We start from the raw sequence: 26755 nt of genomic DNA, 5'->3' as shown, positions 1-26755 counted from the left end.
GGAATTCCATCACCTCCACTAGCTTTGTTCGTAGTGACGCTTCCTAAGGCCCATTTTACTTCACATTCCAGGATGTCTGGCTCTAGGTGAGTGATCACACCATGTGATTATCTGGGTCATGAAAATCTTTTTGTACAGTTCTTCTGTGTATTCTTGCCACCTCTTCTTAATATCTTCTGCTTATGTTGGGTCCACACCATTTCTGTACTTTATTATGCCCATCTTTGCATGAAATGTTCCCTTGGTATCTCTAATTTTCTTGAAGAGATCTCTAGTCTTTCCCATTCTGTTGTTTTCCTCTATTTCTACATGGTAGAAGGAAAATACTAAATGAGAAAGCTTAAATATTAAGAAGGCAGGAAAGGAAAAATGAACATAAGGCATTTGCATAGTAAGTCTGAAATATAATAGGAAAAAGTCCAGACTGATCAAGAATCACAAAAAATGCACATAGATTAGTCTACTGTAAGGAAAATGGAGAGTATCTGACTGGATGTTGCAAAAATCTTGCTAATGCTGCTAAAAACTGCCAGATAAACCAAAGCTCCCATATCAATGGAGAAAGTGTGTAAAGCAAACTTTCCAAAAGAAAGCTTAGGTAGGTGTATTAATATCAGACCACACTTTAGCATGACTGATCAAGACAATGAGGGAAGGCACACGCATGTCCGTACACACACAAATTACAGATACCAAAGGGGACCAAACTAGAGTTTGTTTCAGACTTTCAGAAATCTAAGAAAAATATTAAGATCAGCTCTCTGCCAATAAATTTGAAATTTTAGGGAAATTTGGCAAATTAGTAGGGAAATGTAAAATTACCACAGTGACTGAAGAAGAACTAGAAAGACTAGTAGGCTAACAAACCATTAAAGGGCGCAAATCTATAGCACTCACACCCACCTCCACACTCAATGCCTCTCTCTCCTTTTCATCCACTATGTTTTATGAGAAAATTTTAGCAAAGTTTCAGAGGATAGAAAAAGAGAAAAACTACTTTACTCATTTTCAGAGGATAGTGTAATTTTGATATGAAAATCACAAAAATTTCAAACAATGAAATAAAAATAAAGCCCAGTTTCATGTAAGAAAATTTAGCCTAAACTAAGTACTAAATAAATGAATTAGTATTAAAATCAACTTAAGAATAACTAAAATTTATTCCAAGACTTCAAGGATGGCTCAACATCTGAAAATCTATCACTGCAGTGAATCACATTGAAACAATGAGAGAGAAAAACTCGTTTAACTATTTTAATAGATATAAAAAAATTTCCATGTAGATAAACTCTATCAACTAGGTTAAATGCCAACAGATACCACACTTAATAATGAAGTCTAATAAACTTTAGTTGATATCTAAACTCTATCGGGAATGCCTGAAATAGGAAAAAGTCAAATCCATAGAAAATTGAACAAAAGGATATGACAGATATCACAGAAGAAAAAAATTGATCATTTACAAAAGTAAATTTGAAGTCTTATGGTCAACAGGAAGATGGAGTCAAGACAATGAGAATTTCATTTACATCCATCAGTTTAGCAAGAATCCCCCAACTAGAAAAGCACACCACATTTGGCAAGAACACGGAGAAACTCTCTATACTGGTTTAAGAGGACAGCCATTTTGAGAGATAAGTTTTCAATACCTATTATAGTAAAACTGAAGTTTCTTATTTATTATTATTTAGCAATTTCTACTTTAAGTAAATAACCTAGAGAAACTTGCTTATATTCACTTGGAAATACATAAGGATGATCACTGCAATATCATTGGGAAATGTGAAGATAAGAAACGATTTCAATGTCCCTCAGTCAGAAAATACACCAATTATGATACATTCAGAGGTTAAAGCGTCTGCCTGCAGTGCGGGAGACCCAGATTCGATCCCTGGGTGGGGAAGATCCCCTGGAGAAGGAAATGGCAACCCACTCCAGTATTCTTGCCTGGAGAATCCCATGGAGGGAGGAGCCTGGTAGGCTACAGTCCATGGGGTCGCAAAGAGTAGGACACAATGAGTGACTTCACTTTCACTTTCTTTCACATGAAATATATATAGTATGCAATTATAATGAATAAACTAGCTGTACCTGCATCAGCATAGATAGAATATGAAAACAGCTTTGAAAAAATTCAAGTTTCAGAAGGATAAACAAGATGCTGTTCATACAAAAATGTAAAATTCTGTATCTTTAACAGATATCTGAGTTTGTAGCTGAAGAATAAGAAATACAAATGGAGACACTCTAATATTCATAGTTGGAGTTGCACTGGGAAGAAAGAAACAAGACTAGGGAGTGAAAGGAAGAAGGCTTCCTACAATTGTATCCACAGCAAACGGAAAATCACTTCTTTACCCGAACTGTGGATAGGAGAGAGACAAACAAATCATCCATAATCCTTCCACCATCACACAAGTGAGCTCTTTTCATTTTGGTATTCTTCCAGATTTCTGCCCTATTTCTATAGTAATAGACAATGGAAAGGCTGGACTTCCTCCTTTGTTTCCCTACTTTTTTTTTTTTAATATTATAAGCATATTCCACTCGATTCCCTATCTATATTTGACCACTTTGGTTATTTCAGGGATTTCTTTCATAATCTCTGTAATATGTTAAGATATGTATGAACAGTTCATTTTGCTGAGGAGGAAAAATTATGAACTCTAATGCATCAGTAATTTCTCCCCTCACTATTTTCTTCCCTTCCCCCTTCATAAAATAATCGAGAAAAATGTTCTTAAATTATAGACTATGCCATGCATCTTATGCTCCAGTGACCTAACAATCTCCATGGGTCTATGGTAAATTAACTTTATTAATTAGAAACAATTTGTGGAAATGTTGAAAGAAATGTCTAATCAATTTCTTGGATTACTTTTGTCAGAAATGAATAAATATCTGACTTCAGATAATCAGAAAGAATTTCAACAGAGCATAAAAAAAGTCATCTTTCAGATAAGTTGTCTTTATAGAGAGGCAGTCCTAGGATTTATGTTAAAAGGGAAAAAAGACACTGTACGTGTATTTAAACTTCCCTTTCTGCGATCTGAGAATGTCTTTTATCTTTTTCCTGGTCCATTAAAATAAGATCTGAGATACACCTTGATTTAATATGACATGGGTCAATATAATGAACCTGGATTTCTGGGAAGAAATAATTCTATAATTTAAATATATCTATGCTTCAATTTCTTTGTTTCCACATTTATTAAAATATTTGTGTACAGTCTGTATCTAGAACTTTAGACGTCATTGGGAGGCAACACAGAATTACTGACAGACTCGGAGCTTGGGATCAGACAGATTTGAATTTGAATCCTCTCTCTTACATTTTCTATTAAAAGTATTGAATAATAAATCTTCAGTTTCTTACTCCACAAAACAGTAATAATAAAATCTACTTGAAAGGTATACTATAGATATTGAATGAAATATCTGCCCTCTGCATATAGGCATTCCACCAAAATTGTGCTACAAATTTATTATATTATTAAAATTACAGTATTTTAAAAAAGAAGTGTTGAGGTTTGCATTTTGGAAAGTTCCTTTTATTACTTGCATATAGCATCAGGTTTTTATCTTTTGTGCCTTTCTTATAGAAAACCTCTAGTAATTTAAACATTACATAATAAAACATGAATGCTTCTTAATGATACCTTCAACATTATGTTCCTGGAGAAATAAGAACCCTGTAAATGCAGTGGAAATGTTAAAGATGACTTGTAAAAGCAAATCTTTTCTAACTGTATTTGGACCCTTAGAAACCTATCTTCTAAACAGATTTTTGGACTCTCTGGATGAAACACAGACTTGTGACTTCCTCTCATGGTTGTTTCCACTTGCTATGTCCACCCCTGGGCCACCACCCTCCTTTGAAGAAAATGATTAATCAACCTCTGTATCAGCTGCTAGGGAAGCAGCTCACATAGCATATTCAAACACCTATTCCCTTCGTCAAACAGTGACGTTTTCCACGACAGGATCAGCGGCTAATTGTTGAGGGTGCTACATGCTGGACACTGCACCTAGATTCATTCCATCCACCTCTCACTGGTCGTGTGATCTCACTGGTTGGGTCACCAGCAGTTCAGTGGTGGAATAACTTGAGTTAACATGTGGGAAATGCCTGATAGGTACATTTCCATGCTCATCTTCTCCTATACTACACTGCATGAGGACGAGTCAAAAAGTTTTGCTGCAAGACAGTTCTGAAAAATCTAAAGAACCTGAATTAAAATAGAAAAGACTGAGACTTACACAACAAAACCGGCGTGCCCTACTTTTCATCTGTTTTATTAGGGGTGTGGACCTAAGTTGAAAATCCAACTTATTCCATTTTTTTCGATGGTCCACCAGTTCTAGAAATAGGAAGAAGAGTTGTAGCTTAGCCAGCAGCTGCTCCCTGTGACATTCTACAGGTTCCTGGTGACAAGGAAGGATGAGACCATCTGATCTCTCAATTACCCAAAGTCCCAAAGTGGAAAAGTTTTTATTTCTAATAAATACTTCTTATAAGACTAACCTCCCCATAGGCTTTTACCCTAAGAAATTCCTGACTGAAAGAATTAATTCTTGAATCAAATGACTGGTAATTAGACTGCAAACAATGGCATCCATTCTATCTAAACTGGATCTCAAAATGCATTTCTGCGAGGTTTACAAAATTGCATGGAAATTTTTTATTTAAATTTTTCCTCATAAGCTATTCCAACCTCTGTCTTCTAAATATTAGATAATGGTTAAAGATGAAGTAGTTGACCAGAATGGCTATAAGGAGAGACACACTTCTGGAAATAGAGGCTTTTAGGGTGGAATCTCCACACCTCTAGCCAGCTTTACCTGGCTGCGACCCTGCATACATAGTTGGATCCAAGTCTCTTCTTCCTTTAATCCTGTTTCTGAGGAGGATGAGATGATTGCCATTATGCTGTGTTTAGCACAGTGCTTGGCACAAAGAGTTCACTACTTCCATTTACAGTAATATTTACTACCATCTCCCCCTCTGCACACTGCAACCACTTGGACTTTAGCTTCTACTGCCTCTACCACCAGTTCTTCTACTTCTACCACTTTTCCAGAACACACACACACACCCCTCTACATATACACACCTCTTTGTATTTGATTTTACTATCATTTTACATATGAGTTTATGTAGCCTATATATGTTTATGTACATATACATGTATACACATGTGTGTATGCATGCCCAATTCCTACTTCTGCATGTTTCATAACTTCACAGATTCTACTATGACTCTACAATAGCATCAACAACAATGTCATTCAGCCCTGGACACAGGTATTTGTTTCTAATTCATGAATGGGTAAGTCAACTCTCTCTACATAAGGGCCACAAAAGTACAATGACTAAAGGGATGGTTAATTTTGTGTGTCAACTTGACTGGTCACAGAGTGTCCTGATAAATATTATTTCTAGAACTGTTTAGAGGGCGTTTCTAGATGAAGTTAGCATTTGAGTCAGTGGGTTCAGTAGAGTAGACTGCCCTCCCTAATACAAGTAGGCATCATGCAATCCATTAAGGGTCTGAACAGAACCAAAGGAGGAGGAAAGAGGAATTCACTCAATTTGTCCTGGCTCATCTGTTGATCTGGGTCATGTCAACTCATCTTCTCCTGCCCTTGGGCTGGGATTTATCCCATTGGCTACCCTGTTCTCAGGCTGTTGGACTTGGAATTATACCACCGGCTTTTCTGCTTATAGATGGCAGATCATGGGACTTCTTGGCCTCTATAACTGTGTGAGCCAATTCCTCATACTTAATAAATAATGAAATATTATATATGTAATATATGCAATCTAATATATAATGCATAAATACATAAAATACATGCCCTACTGGTTCTGTTCCTCTGGAGAACCCTGACTAATACAATGACCAGGTAAATGTTACTAGAGTAATCTCAGTTTCAGGAGTAATATTATTGACTTTGAAACTACTGTGTCAAACCACTGATCTCATTCATAAGGAGGGCATGTCAACAATAATAATAGCTAATAACTTTTATTCCCTTACTTTGTGCTAGGCACTGTTCCAAGTATATTTCTCAATTTATTTGATTCTCAATTTTCCCTATGAAGATACTATCACTTTTTCCATATTCAAATGAGAAAACTGAGGCACAATCCAGGTCACAGAGTCATAAGCAGCAGAGCAGAGATTAGAAGCTAGATATTTGAGTGCAGAATCTTGGGTCCCAATCACTCTGTTGTAGAATTTCTCGGAAAAATAGAAGTGCCAGCTGAGGTCAAACAGAGCATGAACAGCTCCTACAGCAATGGAAGTCGTTACAGGAGGTCATTGGCACACACCGCAGAGAGGACCCAAGAGGACCAAACCAACTATGAAGCAAAGCCATGATGAGAGGCCATCGTGTGTGAGGAAGACAGGGAGGTACAGAAGCTCTAAGATTTCTCACTCATTAACTCACATGGCCTCATTCCCTCAAACTCTATTCACGCTAATGCTATATACGTTCTCTCCTTGAATCCTCTCAGTAGCACATGTGGAAACTGAGGCTTGGACAACTTCAGTTGTCTCACTCAAGACAGCACCACTGTGGGCCAAGAAAACAGGCCTTCTAATTCCTGCTCCATTGCTCTTTTCTTTGGAACTACAGGAACAAGGAAAAATGAGAAATGAAAATGATGAAGCCCAGAGTGATGGTGAAGGTCACGGAGCTTAAAAGTGGGTTTTAGATGATATTTTTCAAAATTTCGTTAGGCTGATCCAATGGTTTCACAGATCAATTCTTCTATATAGCAGTCATTATATGGGGAACATGTGACAAGGTAGTTACTATATTTCTGTGTCTGATATTATCACTTATAAGAATAGTATTACTTAACCTTAATAGTATTACTTAACAGAATCAATGAAATCACTGATGAACTTAGGAATGACTCTTTAAACGCACCCTGACTTCTACTAATGCAACCACTAAGCAATTTTTCTAATAATCTAGTGGCAACTTTCAATGCATGAATAAAAGATGACCCCAAGCCCTCATCTTTATTATTAAGGTCAAGCTTTAAAATACCTGAATTTCAAATTTCAGGGTGTCTGCTTTGAGGTGGGATATCATATCTGAGAGCATTTGTTTTAAGAAGTGAAAGGAAGGGTTATCTGAGCTACTGGCAGGCTTTCCTAGGAAACAGACCTCCTGAAGCCAGGCGCTGCCTGCAGCCCTAGACCTTGTTACAAACAAACCCTGCACTCCAAACACACGACAAATTGCTGCCATTTATCAAGTGTTTACAACATTGCTGGGCACTTTGTGGAATTATAGATACATATCTTGATCTTCACAGTGACCCAAAAAAGGCAGGATTTATTGATTTCTCCACTTTCCCATATGAGGAAATCGGAGGCCCAGAGATATCAAATAACTCTTCTAAGATCACACAGCTAGTGTGGAGCTCAAAATATAAACCTAAGGCTATCTGACCACAAAGTCTATGCTCTTAACTCCTTATAACACATTCCTTCGATCTTTCTATTTTCAAGTATTGCTGTGTTGTTCAATTTAAACAAATCTCAAAATTATGTAGTTGGTAAGAAAGAAGTATTTGACTCTCTCCCTGCTTTCAAAGAATTTATAATTTGGACAGGGAGCTGAACTACACCCAAGAATCCAGAAAATAACAAAAACAGACTGTATATAATTGAGTCTCAAGCTAAGAACCATCTAAGTCCATTATATTACTCAGCCAGTACTGGCTGAACTATTATTACCTGCTACACAGACTGCCACTATGCATTCTAATTATGTCAAGTTACTGTGGATCCTCAACACATCAGGATGTTTCTTGCCCCTGTGCTTTTGCATGTGTGGTTCCTCTGCTTGTAACAACCTTACCTCCAATGTCCTTTCCACAAACTTTCACTTATTCTTTATTTTTTTTTTCAGCTTGGTAATTTTCCTTTATTATGATGACTAACAAGTGAACAGGCCTTTTTTTACGTTACTTTTTTTGTTGGAGTACAGTTGCTTTACAGTGTTGTGTTAGTTTCTACTGTACAGCAAAGTGAATCAGCTGTACATATACACATATCCTCTCTTTTTTGAATTTATTTCCCATTTAGGTTACCACAGAGTATTCAGTAGAGTTCTCTGTGCTATACAGTAGCTCTTACTTACTCTTTATGACACTAATTAAGTATCATTTTTCTCTGGTCCTTCAACAGTTTATTCTCCACACAGCAGCCAGGATGATCTTTTAAAAAGATAGCTCAGATCTTGTCACAATCTTGCTTATGCTATTTAATTTAAAAACAACAAATGTTAATTCATGTTGTTAAATGTTGTTAAAAATGTTGTTAAATGAATTAACAACAATGTTAATTCATGTTGATGTATGGCAAAAATCATCACAATATCATAAAGTAACTATCTTCTAATTAAACAAAAAGTAACAACAAAACCATCGAATGCCTCACCTGTATGATCTCAGCCCTAGCAACCTCTCCAAACTCCCTATGACCCTCTTTCTCCCTCATTACACTCTAACCACACTGGTCTCCTCTCTGTTTTACAAGGATGCTATCCACTCTCCTACATCAAGGACTTTGCAAATGCTGTTCCTGCTTCCTGGAATGTTTCTGTATGGCCAGCTGCCTCTCAACCACTAGGGCTCACCTTAGAAGTGTGGCCATGTCAAATTATTTAGCCTGTGACTCAAGTTTTCTCATTTATAAAATCTATAATAGTTGTATCTACTTCTTAAAGATTGTCACAAATGAAATCATTCACATACTTAGAGCGGACACTATGTCAGCACTGACTGCTGTTTCTAATACTGTCATTGTTTCATTGTTGACACAGTGGCTCCCTAGGCTATCTGCCTATTTCTACCTGCTTCTTCACTATATGTTATTTATAAAGTATCCAGATTGATCTTCCCCAAATAAACGTCAGCTCACTACCTGGCTTCCCCATGCATTTAGAGCAAAATCCAAACTCAGCCCATGGCTTCTAAGAATCACCACTGGAACTGCCCTAGCACACTGTGTTTTAGCTCTAGCCCTTGCCTTTTTCATTCTTGAAACTCACTGAGAGTGGTTCTCCCTTGAGAGTGCATCCCGGCTGTCCCTCTCTTGGAACATCTTCTAGACCCTCCATGATGGGGTCCTCGTCATTGAGGTCTCAGCCCCAATGTCACTACTTCAGGAAGGCTTTTCCTGATGGCCCTCTACCTCCTTGGCTTCATTTCCAATCCCATTTTATTATCCTAATATGCTTTAATTTTTTTCTTTATAAAAGTAAACTCACAGATACAGAAAGCAAACTAGTGGTTACCAGTTGTAGGAGGAGGGTCAGTATATGGGTGGGGAAGAAGGAGGGACAAACTCTTGGATGTAAGGTAGTCTATAATGATATATTACACAACAGAGGGAAGATAGCCAATATTTGTAATAACTGTAAATGGAGTGTAACCTTTAAAACTTATATATTTTTTTTTCCTCATAGCATTTACCACTGTTCAAGTAAGAACTACAGCCATATCTTATTTGACCACCGTGTCATTTCTCTGTTATCATTATTTTACTTGAGTGCCTTAGGAAAGGCATTCATTCCCTGGGATCTATTCTTCCTAGTCATAACATAGGTCCTAGACATGATCACATAATCTGCTCAGCCCTAGAAGACACTTGTATTCCCCACTCTGTGTGGGGTAGAAATACCAAAAACACAAACATAAAAGTATGTTCCAAAGTACCAGGTTGAAGGAGGCCATCCAGACATTGAAAACAGGTTTATATTATCTTTTAAAGACTATTGTCAAAATGAAAACCAAAATTAAATGTTTGGGAGAGAATATGGTGGACTCCTAAGATCTACCCACAGACCCTCACATGAGAGAAACATTGTACCGTCTGAATCTATTCTCCTGAAATAAAGAGCTTCTTTCTCTGTTAGTGCCTGAATCAGAGATTTCCTGACTCAGGACTCCCTTCTGACTCTTAATAGGAAAAAACCCATAGTTATAGCTAATGAATAAAATATTAGCCAACAGTCAACTCTGCTAAGTACTAACATAGACCCAGGGCTGATTGCTGCCCTGGGACTAACCTGCTTTGCTCACACACACAAATAGAAGCTGCTTATTCAAGAGGCATGCCAACTAGCTTGGTTTGCATGAAAGAGTGATGACAAAGGATAAACTCCAAAGAGTCATTTCATTAATGTGATATTAATATTCTAGAGAGAAGAAGAAAGGGAGAGGGCAAGGGTTGAAGAAACTAAGACTCATTGATCATCTTCTGTATACTCCCGAGCTTTATATAATCTATATCATTTAGTCTTTGTGACAATCAATGAAGTAAATATTACTATGTTCACTTTAGAGATGTGCATATCAAAAAAAAGAGATGTTCAGTGACTTGTATTAGAGGCAGGGTTGAACCCTTGCTAATTTGACTCTGGGCCTGTACTGCTCCATTACACAATGCCGCTTATATGTAATACACAGTATAAAGGGGCTTAGAAGTAAAAATGGCTATTGTAAATGCACTGAGTTCCTAAAAAGAGGATTACAAAATATATCTGCAGAGATACAGCAAAAACATAGACCCCTGTTATGTGAATAATGGTTAAAAACAATAAGAGTTTGAGATTAGGGAAGAATGTAGTCCTTAGATACTTTTTTTAAAATCTCATGTAAAGAAAAAATAAAGGGACTTCCCTGCTGATTCAGTGGTTAAGAATAACTATAGTTATAGTTAGCTATAACTAATCCTCATTAGCTATAACTATGGGTTTTTTCCTATTAAGAAGAGTCAGAGGGTAGTCCTGAGTCAGGGAATCTCTGATTCAGACACTAAAACAGAGAGAAGCTCTTTATTTCAGGGGATGCAGGTTCGATAACCTGGTCAGGAAATGAAGGTCCCACATGCCTCTGAGCAACTAAGCCCTCGTGCCAAAACTAGAGAGGTCGTCCACTGAAATGAAAGATCTGCATGATGCAATGAAGATCCCATCTGCCACAACTTAACACCCAAAATGGCCAAATAGATAATTTTTTTTTTAAAGAAAGGAGTAGAGATGACATCCATTGCATCAATCAGTAGATCCAGGATGGATGATTGAGAGTGTAGAGTAAGGAAGTCATTTCTTTTCCAGCCCAACTTCAAGGACTTTCAAATAAACAAACAAATGTGTGTGTGGGCACATGTAAGACATTTTTTATACACTGCTGTATTCTCAATGTAGTCTCAATATAAGAGGACTTGGCATATGGTAGATGCTCAGCAAATATGTGTTAAATGAATAAAATCTGCCATCCCAAAAGAAAAACACTGAAATCTCCAGGCAATGAGTTCCCCCATCAAAGGATTTTTGAAGAGAATAAGGTTCTGAACATGAATCCCTGCCCTTGGTGAGAGGTTATATAACAGCTAAGCAAACTTTACTCAACACTCTCTAGACACTTTGTAATGCACTAAACACTTTAAAACTATTATTTAACCCATGCCACAACTGCATGTGTTAGGAACTATTAATATCCCATTTTACATAAGTAAAACTGAGGTTTGCAGAAGTTAAGACATTTGCCCAAGACTACATAAACGTGAAGTGGCAAGACTGAGATTAAAAGCTCAGATTTGTGTTGATATTATGCTATATGGCCTGTTGCATCAGATAATTGCCAGGTCCCCTTCCAATAATGAGATCTGACATATTCTATTTCTAATCTCTTTATTGACGATTAATACCATGAACATGGAAGATGTTCTTCCCAAACAAGCAGCAGTTTCCATGGAAGCTGTATCTAAGAATGCTCAGCATCATGGCATTTACTTGTTCAAAGTAATTTCTTAGCATTACAAGATAAAATTCAAAACCCTTAGCATGGCACTTAATGTATTTCAGAAGTCAATGTCATGTCTTACTTTTCCACATCAGCATCCTTCTTCTGTCTGTTTATATCCTCTTCTCTACCACCTTGCTTTCAATCATGTTCTAGCTCTATAGTGAACATCCACTGGTCTGTCCTTCGGTCTGTCCAGCCATCCATTCTTCCATCTACCTACTATAAGTCAAGAATGTCGTCATTTCTGGGAATAATACTCTACCCTCACCTACCTTAGAAAGTGAAAGTGCTAGCAGCTCAATCCTGTCTGACTCTTTGCCACCCATGGACTATAGCCCGCCAGGCTCCTATGTCCATGGAATTCTTCAGGCAAGAACACTGGAGTGGGTGGGTAGCCATTCCCTTTTCCAGGGGATCTTCCTGACCCAGGAGTCGAACCCAGGTCTCCTGCATTGCAGGCAGGTTCTTTACTGCCTGAGCTACAGAATCTCACAAAAGGGAACAAATAAGGAAACCTGTGTAATCCTGACCTATCATTACAGGATACATTTCAAGTTCTTTTTACTTCCATGAAGCCACACCTAAGTATTCTGGTCCCTCTTCATCTCTCGTCTTTCACTGTCATAGCACTATGGCTCATATCATCTCTGAGGTATAGCAAGTCTCATTTTAGATGAGGTTAAGTTTTAAAGTCAAAGGAAACTATTTAGAGTCAAACTGAAACTGTGCTTGTAAATCCCTTAGCAAGAAGGTGTCACTCCAGAGACTGACTACAGTTTCCCAATACTTGCTTATCACAGCAAGTTTGCCCCACTGCCCCGCATGTTGAAATGGATGATTGAAATGCCAGAGAAGAAGTCAGCTTAGTTCAGAGCCAAGCTGCAGAGAAAATGCATATCGAGCTGAACACTACTGTCGCAGCGCACTCATAATCACACTGAGATGCTCACAGTATTCAAGGCAGGAGGGAATCAAGACCGACTTAGAGCACAGCAGAAGTGCATTGTCCCCTCAAACACTGGAGCCCACGTTCATAGAGTAAATAGTACAGATCATCTCCGAGCTGTCTGATTTTTCCTCTCTTTCACGCAAATGCACACAGAAGGCAGCTGACTTACCCTGTCATCACTGAACTCTTTCAAATGGGTAATTGAACGGGGTTCCCAAAGCACATGAATTTTATCTAGCTCCATGCAGTTTGTTCCTTGTTGAACCAGATCATCTCATCCAATCCTTGGTGTACAGAATCCTCCGTTATTTGGTTCCTATCTCCCTCTAACAATGCATTCCTTCCCATTTCTTACTATACTTTCTATACTCTCACTCAACTAGTTCAGTTTCCAAAAGAAAACAGGATACTCCACACTTTTTGGTTCTGCTTATGATGTCTTTTCCTGTGTTTTCTGACAGATGTTTATCCTTAATACTTAGTTCACATGTTGCATCTTCCCTGTTAGGTTGATTGAATTAATGCCTGTATTCTTCATCCCTTCCTGGATCCCTGCCCAATGCCATGTAACCTTCCAGTGTTTTACTCTAACTCAGTATTTGCAAGATTGCCTGGATAGCCTGCAACATATGAGCCAGGCAGTTGAGCCTAGCCCAGATCACCTGAACCCATACTCACTGTGTTTACTATTGTTATATTGTTATTATGGAGTATTATTGTAGTAATAGCAAACTGATATGTTTTCTATAAAAAAAACTTCCCTGACCCTCCCAAGGAAAAGTGATCTCTCCACATTTTTGTGACCTCTGAAACTTGTACCTTTCTCTATTATAAAATGTAATACATTCTACTATTATAAACATTTAATGAGTGAATAGGTAGTATGATCATTTTTAGGTTTAGTTTTCCTTCTAAGACTGACCTTCTTGAGAACAGGAGCATCTTTGGGAAGGAGTTAAGGTGATACACTCAAAACAGTTTGGGCATATCTATTAGTACAGCCATTATGGAATACTGGATGGTGGTTCCTCAGAAAATTAAAAATTGAAGTGCCATATGATCCAGAAGTCCTACTCCTCAGTATATACCCAAAGGAAATGAAAACAGGGTCTCAAACAGATATCTGCACTCCTATATAGACTGCAGTTATTACAATGGCCAAGATATGGAAATAACAGAAATGTCTCTCAACAGAAGAATGGGTACAGAAGATGTGAGATATATATATAACGTATATGTGTATATAGTAGATATATATGTGTGTAAATGTGATAGATAACAAATGTTAAAGATATGTGAATGTAATATATTATAAATGTGATATATATAAAGATAGATATATATGGAATATTATTCAACCTTGAAAAAGGCCATCTTGCCATTTGCAACGTGGATGAACCTCAAGGGCATTATGCTAAATAAGTCAGAGAAAAGACAAATACTATGTGATATCACTTATATGTGGAATCTAAAAAAGTAAAATACCTGAACTTGTAAAACCAGAAAGTAGAATGGTGGTTACTAGAGACTGAGGAGTGGGGAAACTGGAGATGTTAAGAGTACAAACTTGCAACGTAAATTCTGGAAACTCAATGCACAATATAGGGATTATAGTAAAAAAAAAAAAATGCTGTATTATAAACTTAAACCTGCTGAGAGACTAGAATTTTAACTGTTTTCAAAAGAAATGATAATTATGTAAGGTGATAAAGGTGTGAGCTAGTGTTAGTTAATGCTACCACAGCAACAATATTGTGAAATATGTATACTGAACCAATACATTGTGCATTTTGAACTTACACAGTTGTACATATCCATTATATCTCAGCTTAAAAAAAAAAATAGTTTGGGAACACGTGGGTTAGAATCATGGCTCTGCAAGTGGCAAATTTTCTGAGCCGAAGTATCTCTAGCTATAAAATGAAAACAGAGCCAGAAACTTTGCAGCCTTCTTGAGAAGAGGACGTGAGAACCTAGGTATAAAGTGGTCAGTCAGCTCAACGCATGACACATGAGAGGGCGCAATACATAGACTGACACTTCCATGGCAAAAGTATTACAATGAGCATACCAGAGCCAGAAAGGCCTTTGTCCCATGGAAAGTGAAGTCGCTCAGTCGTGTTTGACTCTTTGTGACCCCATGGACTGTAGCCTACCAGGCTCCTCCATCCATGGAATTTTCCAGGCAAGAGTACTGGAGTGGGGTGCCATTGCCTTCTCCAGGGGATCTTACTAGCTGCCCACAGCACTCTGTAGCCTCTAATCCGATTTATTACTAGGAGGCTGATGTTTCAATTTACTGAGCCCCACTGTACCATAAATAAAAGGACCCCAGAGACCCATCTTTGCAACTTAACATCAGCACAGTTGTTAAATGCAGTTTATTTAATCTCTCATTTAATCAAAAGTTGCAGTTGGTTGCAGTTTGTTATGTCTTCTTCCCCCAACTCTTCTGAGAAACACAGACACATGACCTGTGCTTATTGCCTGCTTTGGGGCAGGCTAAGCAGCCTCGTTGATGGGCTGCATTGCTGCACAATTAAGAAATGGGTACTCACCTCGCTGGAGGTAGGCTGCCTTCTTTCGCAGCTTCTGCAAGAGCAAGAGGCAGGGTTAAAAAAAAAAAGAAAAAAGACATGTTAGTGGCAGTCTGTTTAAGTGAACTGTTTGTACAATGACCTGACCCCCTCCCACCACCAGAGAAAATGCAGAGGTGCAGCTCACCCGCCCCACCCCAGCACCCAGGGACTGCCAGGGACTGCATGCAGTATTCACACACATTTTATGGTGCTTATTTATGACTGCAGTCTCTTTATATTAGACTTTGACTTCCTTGGGCCCCGAAACTCCTATGGGATTTATCTCTTAATTTCTTGTTTCTTTAAAATTTTTTTTAATTAAACTTTCCTCTTTGAGATAATTGTAGGTTTGCATGCAGTAGTAAGAAATAATACAGAGGGATCCCATATACTCTTCACCCAGTTTCCTCAATGGTATGAGACCCGGGTTGATGTTCTTGTTTTCCCTTTGCCCTGTGGGTGTCCACTAGCTCTAACAGCACTTGCTGTCACTAATCTCTTGTTTCTTCACAGAGTCCAGGAAAGAAGAGTGCAGCTGCTCGACGCATGCTTGAAGTAGTGGTAAGAGAGCCTTCCCTGAGCGCTTACTATTGTGCTGGGCACTGTTCAGTCTTCCCAGGCCTCATCTCATTTCTCCTTACAATCATCCTACGAGAGGAGTGTTACTATCATCCCCATTTTACAGACAGGGACAATGAAGCTCAGTGGGTCCCACGACCAAACCTAAATAGCCAGTGATGAGGGAGCTGGGATTTAATAAAATTTAATAAAATGGGGAGCCCATTTTATTCCCCAAAACTTAGTCCTCTATTCTCTGACAACTTTTTTCTCTTTCAGAGAGATGGTTTGAGGCCTGAATTATTTAATGTTTATAAAAATCAAACTTCACCCTCTTTGATATAGAGATAGCCATATTATCAAAGTACACTTAGAAGAGCTCTATTTCTCGTTACAGAATTTCCTTTTAGGATATGACTTAAGGTGACTTTTAGCAGTGGTTCTCAAAGCATGGCCCCCAGACCAGCAACATCAGGGTGTCTCCCAGAGAACTTGTTAAAAATATAAATCCTCAAATGCTCCAAACCCAGACCGGACTTCCGCAATGGCTCAGTGGGTAAAGAAGCCACCTGGAATGCAGGAGACAAAGGAGATGCAGGTTTGATCCCTGGGTCGGGAAGATCCCCCGGAGGAGGAAATGGCAACCCACTCCAGTATTCTTGCCAGAGAAATCCCATGGACAGAGTCTGACAGGCTACAGTCCAAAGAGTTGCCGAGTCGAACATGACTGAGCGACTAAGCACAAATCCAGACCAACTGACTCAGAACTCTGGGTTCGGGCCCAGAAAGCTGTATTTTAACAAGTCCTCCAGTTGATTCTGATGCATGCTGATGTTTGAGAACCACTGAGTTAAAGAAATTTCACCCTGAGGTTGCCCAAAGCAGTCAAATGAGCAACCAGCAAGCTAAGAAGAAACGAATGAAGAATTAGCTTTTTCAGTGTACTGTCCACTGGTGCTCGTGGCCACAGTAAGAAAAATGCTAGCACAGCACTACACATCGCCCCACAGTGTACGCTCGCCTCGTGTTTCCTTAGAGCAAACGTGAGCGAAGGCATTGACGGTGTCAGTGGGGTTGGGCTATGGGGGTGGAAGGGGGTGAGAAGCCTCCCTTGCATAGCAGAGGAAAACACATGAGCACAGAAAGAAGGCTGCCAATCAGGGACGCTGCAGGCTATGGAACGGAGGACGAGTAGGGGCAGGGTGGGGCCCTCCAATCCATTCCCACAGTGGCCCCGGCGACTCCCATCACCATCCCAGGTCAAGTTCACACTGAGTTTCCTCTCTCCACTCCCTCCCCCTCTCCTACTCCACTTGGTTGTGTTGACAACACAGGCTTTGTAGGAAAACAAAGACTCCCTGCCTCCCTCTTCAGCTACTTTTCTTTTTCTTCCTCTTGGACAGATTCCCAGTGATCAAACGCAAAGCTCTCAGGGGAAGCAGGCTGGCCCAGGAGCGATAAGGGGCCAATTCCCACAGATTTGTCATTTCACGGGCAAGCTGCCACAGCCTCTATATGAGAATAAGCAGTGATGGATGTCCAGCCCCACAGAAAAGCAGTCTGGCACTGTCCCCTGGGAGCTGATGCAGTGGGGGGAGGTGATAGAGAGACGGGGGCATGGGAGCCATGACCTCCCTTGGCTGGCTGTGCACGGGCCTGTGTGTGTGTGTTTCCTTACCTTCCCCATTGGGCTTGGAAAGAGCAGCTGCCTGCCTCTGGAAGGCCTGGAGGGTCACGACTGGGGGCCTTGGCGGCTTTGGGGGAGGAGGACCCAGGGACTCGACGGAAGGCAGTGGCTTGGTATTGGGGAGTTGTGGATGCCTGACATCTGGCTGTTCCTCTGGGCACAAAGAGTCCAAAATATAGGTCATTATTTCCATCTCATGGTTGGCCTCAGTCTCACTCCCATCCCACCTATTCTCCACCCAGTAGCCAGAGTGTCCTGATCAACATGTGAACCCAAGCTGGCCACCATCCCAGCTGCCCACAGGATGAAGCTCAATCTCCTCAGCTGCCGTCCACTCACTCCATCCTCTGGTATTAAAACACCACACAGCATCAGTCTACACTTTTTTTTCTTACCACACTTTACCATCCTGCTTCCCCAACCTTCAGTCCCAACATCTTTTGCTCACACACCTGGCTTCTCAGTTTTTCAGATTTCATAAATATTTTTTGCAGTTTCTTTTTTTTCTTTTTATTTTTTATTCTATTTTTAATTCACTTTTTTATTTGAAGTATAGTTATTTTACAAAGTTGTGTTTGTACAGCATAGTGAGTCATATGTTTGTGTGTGCGTGTGTATGTGTATAAAGTTGTGTTCATTTCAGGTATACAGCAAAATTACTCCTTTTTTATATGTGTATAAGATCCTTTTCTGATTCTTTTCTAGGTTATTACAAGTCCAGATTTGATTTCAAAAGCCTTAAATAGCTCTCAAGTATCCAAGATTTTGTTCATTCCACCTGATGCAAAGAGCTGACTCATTTGAAAAGACCCTGATGCTGGAAAAGATTGAGGGCAGGAGGAGAAGGGGACGACAGAGGATGAGATGGTTGATGGCATCACCGACTCAATGGACATGGGTTTGGGTGGACTCTGGGAGCTGATGATGAACAGGGAGGCCTATCGTGCTGTGGTTCATGGTGTCGCGAAGAGTCGGACACAACTGAGCGACTGAACTGAACTGAACTGTTCATGCCATTCTTGTTCTGGTATGCTGTTTCCTTACTCCTCCCTTGGTGAACTTTGACTCATTTTTTTAAGACCCTCCTCCAATGATACCTTTGCTGATTTCTACCAGAAAACCAGCTCATAATTAACCACTCTTTGTTCAGTATCACCTAGCACATTGTTACCACCTCTCCATCAGTGCTGCGACATATGAGAAGGGCTGGTCTATCTTCCCACTGAATGTAGGTTCCTAGAGGGAAGCAACTAAGCCCTAGGGATCTCCTCTCAGTGCCAAGCACAGGACCATCATCGCCAGAAATGCACAATGACAATGGACAGATAGACAATGACAATGACTATTCCCTGAAAGGATTCTTTAAGCACTCATGATGGGCAAATAATACGGGAGACATGAAGAGGAGTAACAACTGGTCTCTTGATGTCCAAGGCTCCAATATCTAGAACAGGTTTCAAGGCTGGCTTTGTAGTACCTGGGCACCTGTGGATTCTATATCCTGTAATTTTCCAGGACAGTCCCAATTTTATGTATTTTATTCTTCTGCACTGATGAGCTAACCAACAGAAATTCCAACATTATATATAAATATTGCATATGCTTTCTACACTGAAAACAGCACAAAATCTTATATTATTCAAGTGCCTTGACTTTTGGTTGCCATAACACAGTGGCTGACCACATGGTAAAACTAAAGAAACTTGGCTAGTGTTTAACAAAAACATCAGTGCAACCCCCTCAAAGCCCTGCTATCCTCTGCAGTCAAGGAGCAGGGGTCCTACTAGCCCTACTAGCAGGGGTTACATAGTTAGGACCAAAGTTCCTTTCTTCTAAGACTTGAAGTATAAGCTGCAAAGTCAGAGATTTTAGTCTTTATCAGATAATAGAGAAGACAGTAAAAGTGAATGATCATTTACTTACTAACTGAGCTCCTAATTTTTATCAGGCACTGTGCCAAGTAATTTACATGGGTTATCCCATTTGATCCTCCCAACAGCTCTGTCAGGTAGGTTATCTAGACCTTTCTTTCCTCCCATCTCTCCTTGCTCCCATTCATCCTTTATTCCTTCCTATCCCTTCATCAACAATAATTTACTATATTCCAAGCATTGTTCTAGGGGCTGGAACTAGAGTTAAGGACAAGAAAAGAGAGAGTTCTGCCCTCAAGAATTTTCATTCCAATAGGAGGAGGCTGATGATAAACATGCAAACAAATAAACAGATAAGAAAACTGTAACAGGACAGTGATGGGGGACAAATAAGGATTTAGGGATAACATGTACACATTATTATACATAAACTAGATAACCAACAAGGACCTACTGGAAAGCACAGGGAATTAAACTCACTATCTTGTATTAACCTATACAGGAAAAGAATCTTAAACAGAATAGAAGTATGTATGTATGTATGCATGTATGTATGTGTGTGTGTGTGTGTGTATATATATATATATATAACTGAATCATTTGCTGTACATCTGAAACTAACACAACATTGCAAATCAACTATACTTCAATTTAAAAAAAGTAAAAAGAGAAAATCACAGCAATCTATTAATTCTATAAAGGAAACAAAACAGGATGATATGAAAGAATGTGAATTCTTGGTGGTGAGGTAATAGCCTTTAGATAGAGATCTTTGGCTAGAGAAGGCTTATCTGGGAAAGTGTCATTTAAACTTAGACCTAAAGGTAATGAAGGAAAGATCAAAGAAAAGTATTATATAGGAAGGAGGATCAGAACTCATAAGGTCCTGAGTCATAATGAAGTCTGTACACAAAACAGCAAGGAATTCCAGGATGTTGTCTATAGGCTAGTGAGCCAGGGAAAGACAGCAGGAAGTAAGTCAGAGACATAAGAACCAAAAGAAGCAGAGCTATGAAGTCAGTAGTAAGTAGTTTAGATGCTATTCTGAGGGAAAGAGAAACCAAACAGGATCGCAAGCAAGAGAGCCAGCCAGCCAGCCAGCCAGCCATTTATTCAAAAAATACTTTCTTGAGAACTCATTGAAACTGGCCTTGTTCTTTTAGGTTCTGGAGATACAATGGTAAAGAAGACAGTTTTTATTCTCACTTAACTTATACTTTACCGAGGTAAACAAATACATAACAAACTACATAGGGGTAAGTGAGAGAAAACCAAAGCTGTGTAAGAAAAAGACTGCTGGAGGTGGGTGGCTATTTCAGATAGAGTGATCCACAAGATCCACACGCAGCAGGTGGTACTAAGCAGAGACCTTGATAAAGTGAAGGAGTGAGATGTCAAAGCCCTACAGGAAAAGTGTTCCAGACAGACAGAGCAGCAAGTACAAAGGCCCTGGGGTGGAACTAGCTTGGTATATCAGGAATAGAAAGAAGGTCAACGTGGTGAGATAGGAGAGAGTACGAGATGCTGGCAAGGAGCAAACTGTGTGAGCCACAGTAAGACAGCTAAAGTTGAAATGAGCAGGGGAGTGATATGATTGGATTAATGCTTTAGAGCATCACTGTACCTATGAGGAGGAGCATAAACTACAAGAGGGCAAGAGTGTGAAAGCAGCAAGACCAGCTGGACCTTGCAGTGGTCCAAGCAAGAGATGGTCCATAGTGGTGTAGACTTGAGCAGAAGGCAGAAATGGAAGCAAGTCAGGAGATTCAGAACGTTATTTTGGTGACAGAGCCAAGAACTTGCTGCAAACAGTGATTAGTTACAAACAAAGAGGCAGGGAGGTGTGGTGGGTAAGGGGAATAGAATATGATTCCTAGATTTTTGGCCTGAGCAAATAGGAGGGTGGTTGTGCTACTTACTAAGACAAGGAAGACTGGCAATGGATCGATTGATAGGAAAGGAAACCAGGCTTTGTGAACTTAAGCAGACTGCCCCAGTTCAGGCATCTTGTAAGAAGCAGAGCTAAAGGATGCAAATCTGGGTTTGTCCCACCTGTCTCTCCATATATTTCCAGGAGATTAATCACCTAATCCAAACCTGAAATTACAATCTAGCAGATGGGCTTAGAATATCTGTGCTAGAGTGTGGGACAAACACTGCCCAGGCCACATATAAGACCATCCATGCCAGTAAGCTCTAAATTAGAGAAATACAGTGATCCCTCCCGCTAGGCCTGTAGGGGTTTGATTTCTCACCTGGGGTCTGGCTGGTGAGTTCATTGTCATAGACAGGGTGACAGATGCTCCCTGTCAAGCTCCTCTCAGGACTGGAGTTTGCTCCGCTCTCCCTGCTACATTGAGAAGGTTGAACGGTGGGATCTTCAGAGATGGCACACAATCTTCTTTGAGCCATTAGCTGCCTGTGGGAAGGTAGGGACTGGGCTTCTTTTATTTCCATATTTTCCATGGGCTCCTCTGGAGTCAGCTTGATACTTTTCTGCTCTTTTAGATGGAAGGCCCTGCTTCCACAACTGGCAGGGAGAAAGACAGATGGTGTCTCACTTTTCTGAGATAAAACCTCCCAGCTCCAGAGCTTGTTTCTGAAGCTATCATTCACCATGACTTTCTTCTTATTGGCTATCTCACCATTTGACTGATACACATCTAACAGCGGAGAAGCCTTCTGTGACCTTCCTGCAGAACCAGGAAAACTTGGAGGTTCCAGGTAATTAGAACATTTCTGAGTCTCACTCTTCTGAGTCCCCTTCGCTTGCTGGGGTTTAAGAGGCTGGGGATCACCATCAGCACAATTGGGTGAGTGCTGAATGTGGCTGGATGAGGGGGGTTTCCCACTGACCAAAGTCTTCATGGACTGTCTGCTTCCAAAGTCTCCCTTTTGAGAAACACCTGCTGGGAATTTGATAGGTCCTGAAAGAGATGATGCATCAAGATTTTGAAATTTGGCTCGAAGTTCCTTGAAGTTTCTTAATCCTTCCTAGAACATAAAAGAAAAGAAACAAGCAGCACCATTAGCTGACTTCACTGTGCTTGCTAAGAGGTTCTAGGTGCTGATGTAATGTCATTGCTTATCTACTAAGTAGTATCAGTAATGCTACTGTCTACGTGAGGCAGAGTGAAACTAACTACATGCTCTTTGAAACACTGCAGGTGTGCCTAATTTCTTCACAACATACAAAGAATGCTTATAAGATATATAGCACTGACAATTGCTGATAAACCCCTTGATATAAACTTCTGGTAGCTCTCTGCTGCCTGTGCAAATAAACCCCTTCATGTGGCGTTTAAGAACAAAAGTTGTGGAATTATGATCTCAGCCACAGATCAACCTGTGTGTGTGCTTAGTAACTCAGTTGTGTCTGATTCTGTGACCTCATGGACTGTAGCCCTCCAGGCTCTTCTGCCCATGGGATTTTCCTGGCAAAAGTACTGGAGTAGATTTCCATTTTCTCCTCCAGGGGGTCTTCTCAACCCAGGGATTAAACCCACATCTCTGGCATCTCCTGCACTGGCAGATGGATTCTTTGCCACCACTTAACCCTGATGCTGGGAGAGATTGAAGGTGAGAGGAGAAGGGGACGACAGAGGATGAGATGGTTGGATGGCATCACCGACTCAATGGACATGCGTTTGAGTAAGCTCAGGGAGTTGGTGATGGACAGGGACGCCTGGCGTGCTGCAGTCCATGGGGTCTCAAAGAGTCGGACACAACTGAGCGACTGAACTGAATTGAACTGAAACCAAAAGGATAATTGACAAGTTTCTAGAAACTTTATACTCTCTACCACCCTGCTTATGTGTTCCTGCTCCCCCAATGTATCCCCCCATCTACTTGTCAACTGCTTTCTTGCAACAATAATGCCCACCTTCTCCACAAGATTTGCCCTTTGGCTGACAGGTAGACTAACTCCTTCCCTGGCTCCATGTTGGCTGGCTATTGAGCTTAACATCATAGGGTGGAGACAAGAGCAATCTTTGGAACCTGACAGGTACGTGTTCCATTTCTGACTCCACTCTTTATCATCTAGGCAAATACTTTGGGAAACTTGGTATCATCAGTGAAGTCTCATCATAAAAATAACTTGCAATCAGTAGAAGCATGAGGGCTGCCATATGTAAAGAGTCCATCACAGTGCCTGGCACATAGTAAATAAAAGCTACTTAAAAGGGACGAGATGATGCTCTTGTATTTTTGACTGTCCTTGGGAGATTGTGTTCTACTTTAAATTCCACCCAAATTCAGTGAATGAAAATGGTGGTAGTAACAGCAGGTCAACCCTTGGAGCAAAGGAAGGGACACACACAGGATCATACAGTAAGTTGGTGGTCTATGTAGGTGGGATTGGGCTCGAGGCCTGTGCAGTGCTCTTCCCAGTACCCCCCCCTCACTAAATTTACTTTTGTAAATGCATTTTGGCATTTTCTGTCTTCAGAGGAGGTGGTGGGTGGATAGAGCATAGGAGGACATCTAATGGAGCCATTTCCAAAGTAAGAGCCACCAACTTCTCCCGATCATCTTAAGGGTCTTAATTTTAGGTATACAGACAATCTCCATGCAGGTAACTTCGGATTTTGCCTGCTGAAGGAATAACTGTTGGGTGACCTTTTCTCACTGTGTTTACAGTTGACTCACACCTGCCCTCTGAAGATTTAGGAAGGGAGGAATATTGAACAGGAAGTATGAAGCAGGTGTCTGGAAGCATGCTTGCATGCTCTTCCCTCTTTCTTCAACCCTCCCTCCATCCTCCTCTTCCTTCTCTTCCTCCTTTCTCTCTCTCTCACTCACACACACATACATATCCCTACACACACATTTATAGCTTTCTTCACAAACTTCCAAGGGTTAATTTCTTATATTTCAACCATCAGTCGAGTTGATTCCATTGACCTTCCTCTCCCCTTATATGCTAGCAGCCAGCACCGGGCATGGAACCAGGAGATCCAAGTATGAGGCTCAGCTTTGCCATTCCAGTCATGTGCCTTGGACGATTTACTTCACTTTTCTGAGCCTTAAGCTCCTCACTATAAAATGGGGATACCCTACTAACAGTTCAGGGTTATTGCAAGGCTCACATGACATGACAGATGTATATACCTCAGTGATTAATATTTTTTAAATTGTGGTAAAATACACTTAACTTTAAATTTACCACTATAGCCATTTTTAAATGTGTAGTATAGTACAGTAATGTTCAGAACACTCACACTGTAGTGAATGTCCGGGACTCTTCTCATCTTGAAAACAGGACCACTATATTCATTAAACAACAGCTTCCCATTCCCCCTCCCCCGGGGAGAGCTGGGACAGAGAGGAAAGGGAGTACAGACACTGGTCTGTGGCAGGCAGGACAGTGTAAGACCTACATGAACGGTCTGTGCTGCAGCTCTGCATGCCCCAGCCTGAGTCACATTCACTGGTGTGGAACGGGTTGGGTGCTGGAATGTGGGGTTTGGAGAGTGGGCTCAGGAAGAGAACAGCTACTGGCTGCAAACAGACAGATCTGAAGGGGCAGGAATAAGGAGTTCCACAATCAGGAATGTTTGTGAAAGAAATCTGGGCCACCAGAGAAGCAAAATGCCATTTCTGAGTGGTGCACAAGAGGCAGGGCCCCCACTGCGCCCCCTGCCCCTGTCCCCTGCCTTGGTGGGCACTAGGAGAAGCGCCCACCTGAGCAGGCTCCCACTTCCCTCCTGCCAATACCTCCTCTGGCCCTGCTGGCCCCAGTGGGCTTGCACACCCTGCCCATTGCTGCCTCCACCCCCACTGGCCTTAGAGGGGTCTCAGTACAGGTGCTGCTGGGAGGAACACACACAGAGGTGGGACTGAAACCACAGTTAAGCCCCTGGGGTCATGCAACAAAGGAAGAAGAGCTGGATTCTCTCGTCATGGCTGCAAGAACCATAGATTCACACCACTGCTGCTGGCTTTGAAAACCTAGCACCTGCAGAATATCTGAACGGATGAGTGCTCCTGCATCTGAGATGGGTCTAGCTTTAGCAGCTGTGGGCTTTGTGGGCACATACACAAGGGGGCTGGAGCAGGTCCGAATCTGAGCTGTCTCCATTAACTCCCACGGAGGATCCAGGCACATGATTACTGCAGTCCTGGGATGACTTTGGGGGATCTGCTCTGGTGGCTTGGTGAAAACAAGGCCTGAGAAAAACCAGGAACAATTGCCACTATAACCATGGTTAAGGTGGGGCTGAGAGCAGTTTCAACAATAGTGTAATTTGTGAGTCAGCACAAGAGGTGAAAAATGACACAACAGAATATGCACACAGCTAAATAGCCCCGGAGGAGGAAAACACAGTGACTTTTCTCCCAGTGGGAGTGCTCCAACTCTGCCTCTCTCACACTGCAGATCAGAAACACAGCTCAGAGACAGGTCTGGGGACCTCTACTCCAATAACTAGGGAGCAGACTTGCCCCTGACAGGGAAGTAACAAGCAGAGAAAGTGGGGGTGGGGAGCTTTGCTCAGTATCCATCGCAGGCTCAGGTCACCACATCAGTCACATCTCCTATCAAGGGGGTAATGGCCAGCATACACTGAGGAAAGGGGTAGTAGACATCTGTACTAAAAACAGTCCTCACATCAAAAAATATAAAACACACAGAGACTGCACAGGGACATTCCCATATAAAAAACAGCCTTCCAAGGCAGTGTGAGGAATTGAAAAGAAAAACCCTCAGAGTATTTGGCTTTGAAGGTCACCAGGGCCTGCATGCAGGAGCTCCACAGGGCTGGGAGAAACAGAGACTTCTCTCTTGGAGGTTGCACACAAGGTCTTGCATCCACTGGGAACCAGCACAAAGCAGTACCTCTACATGAACTGGGGCTAGGCCTAACTAGGGGTCTGGGAGGTGGGGTTTGGCTGTAGCTCACTGTAAGGGCAAGGACACTGGTGGAGGAAGCCCCAGAGAATATTGATTGGCTTGAGCTCCCCCATAGGTCCCCATTTTGGCACCAAGACCTGGCCTCACCCAACAACCTAGAGGTTCCAAGCTGTCATGCCTCAGGCCAAAGAACCAGCAAGACAGGAACACAGTTCCACCCATCAGCAGACAGGCTGCCTAAAGCCATACTGAGCTAATAGCTATGTCAAAACACACCACTTGACACAGCCCCGTCCATTAGAGGGACAGGATCCAGCTCCATCTACTAGAGGGCAGGCATCAGTCCCTCCCACCAGGAAGCCTGTATAAGCCCCTGGAGCAACCTCACCCACTAGGGGGCAGACACCAGAAGCAAGAGG

General features: G+C 41.2%; 1 protein-coding gene across 11 annotated transcripts in view; it reads right to left on the bottom strand.

The window, feature by feature from the left end:
• The window catches only part of FYB2 (FYN binding protein 2), a 132941-nt gene that overhangs the window by 61971 nt on the left and 44215 nt on the right, over positions 1-26755 (bottom strand). For 10 of the 11 annotated variants that reach the window (XM_055585767.1, XM_055585765.1, XM_055585769.1 and 7 more), the window contains exons 2-4: positions 21739-22477; positions 17604-17765; positions 15347-15380 (exon numbers count right to left, since the gene is read on the bottom strand). In XM_055585767.1, the coding sequence (XP_055441742.1) occupies positions 15347-15380; positions 17604-17765; positions 21739-22477 (935 nt within the window). The remainder of the gene's footprint in view (positions 1-15346; positions 15381-17603; positions 17766-21738; positions 22478-26755) is intronic. The other variant, XM_055585772.1, reaches the window with a different exon arrangement.

The sequence above is a fragment of the Bubalus kerabau genome, chromosome 6, assembly GCF_029407905.1.
Source record: "Bubalus kerabau isolate K-KA32 ecotype Philippines breed swamp buffalo chromosome 6, PCC_UOA_SB_1v2, whole genome shotgun sequence".
Lineage (NCBI taxonomy): Eukaryota > Metazoa > Chordata > Mammalia > Artiodactyla > Bovidae > Bubalus > Bubalus kerabau.
This window is presented reverse-complemented; position numbering and strand designations above follow the sequence as displayed.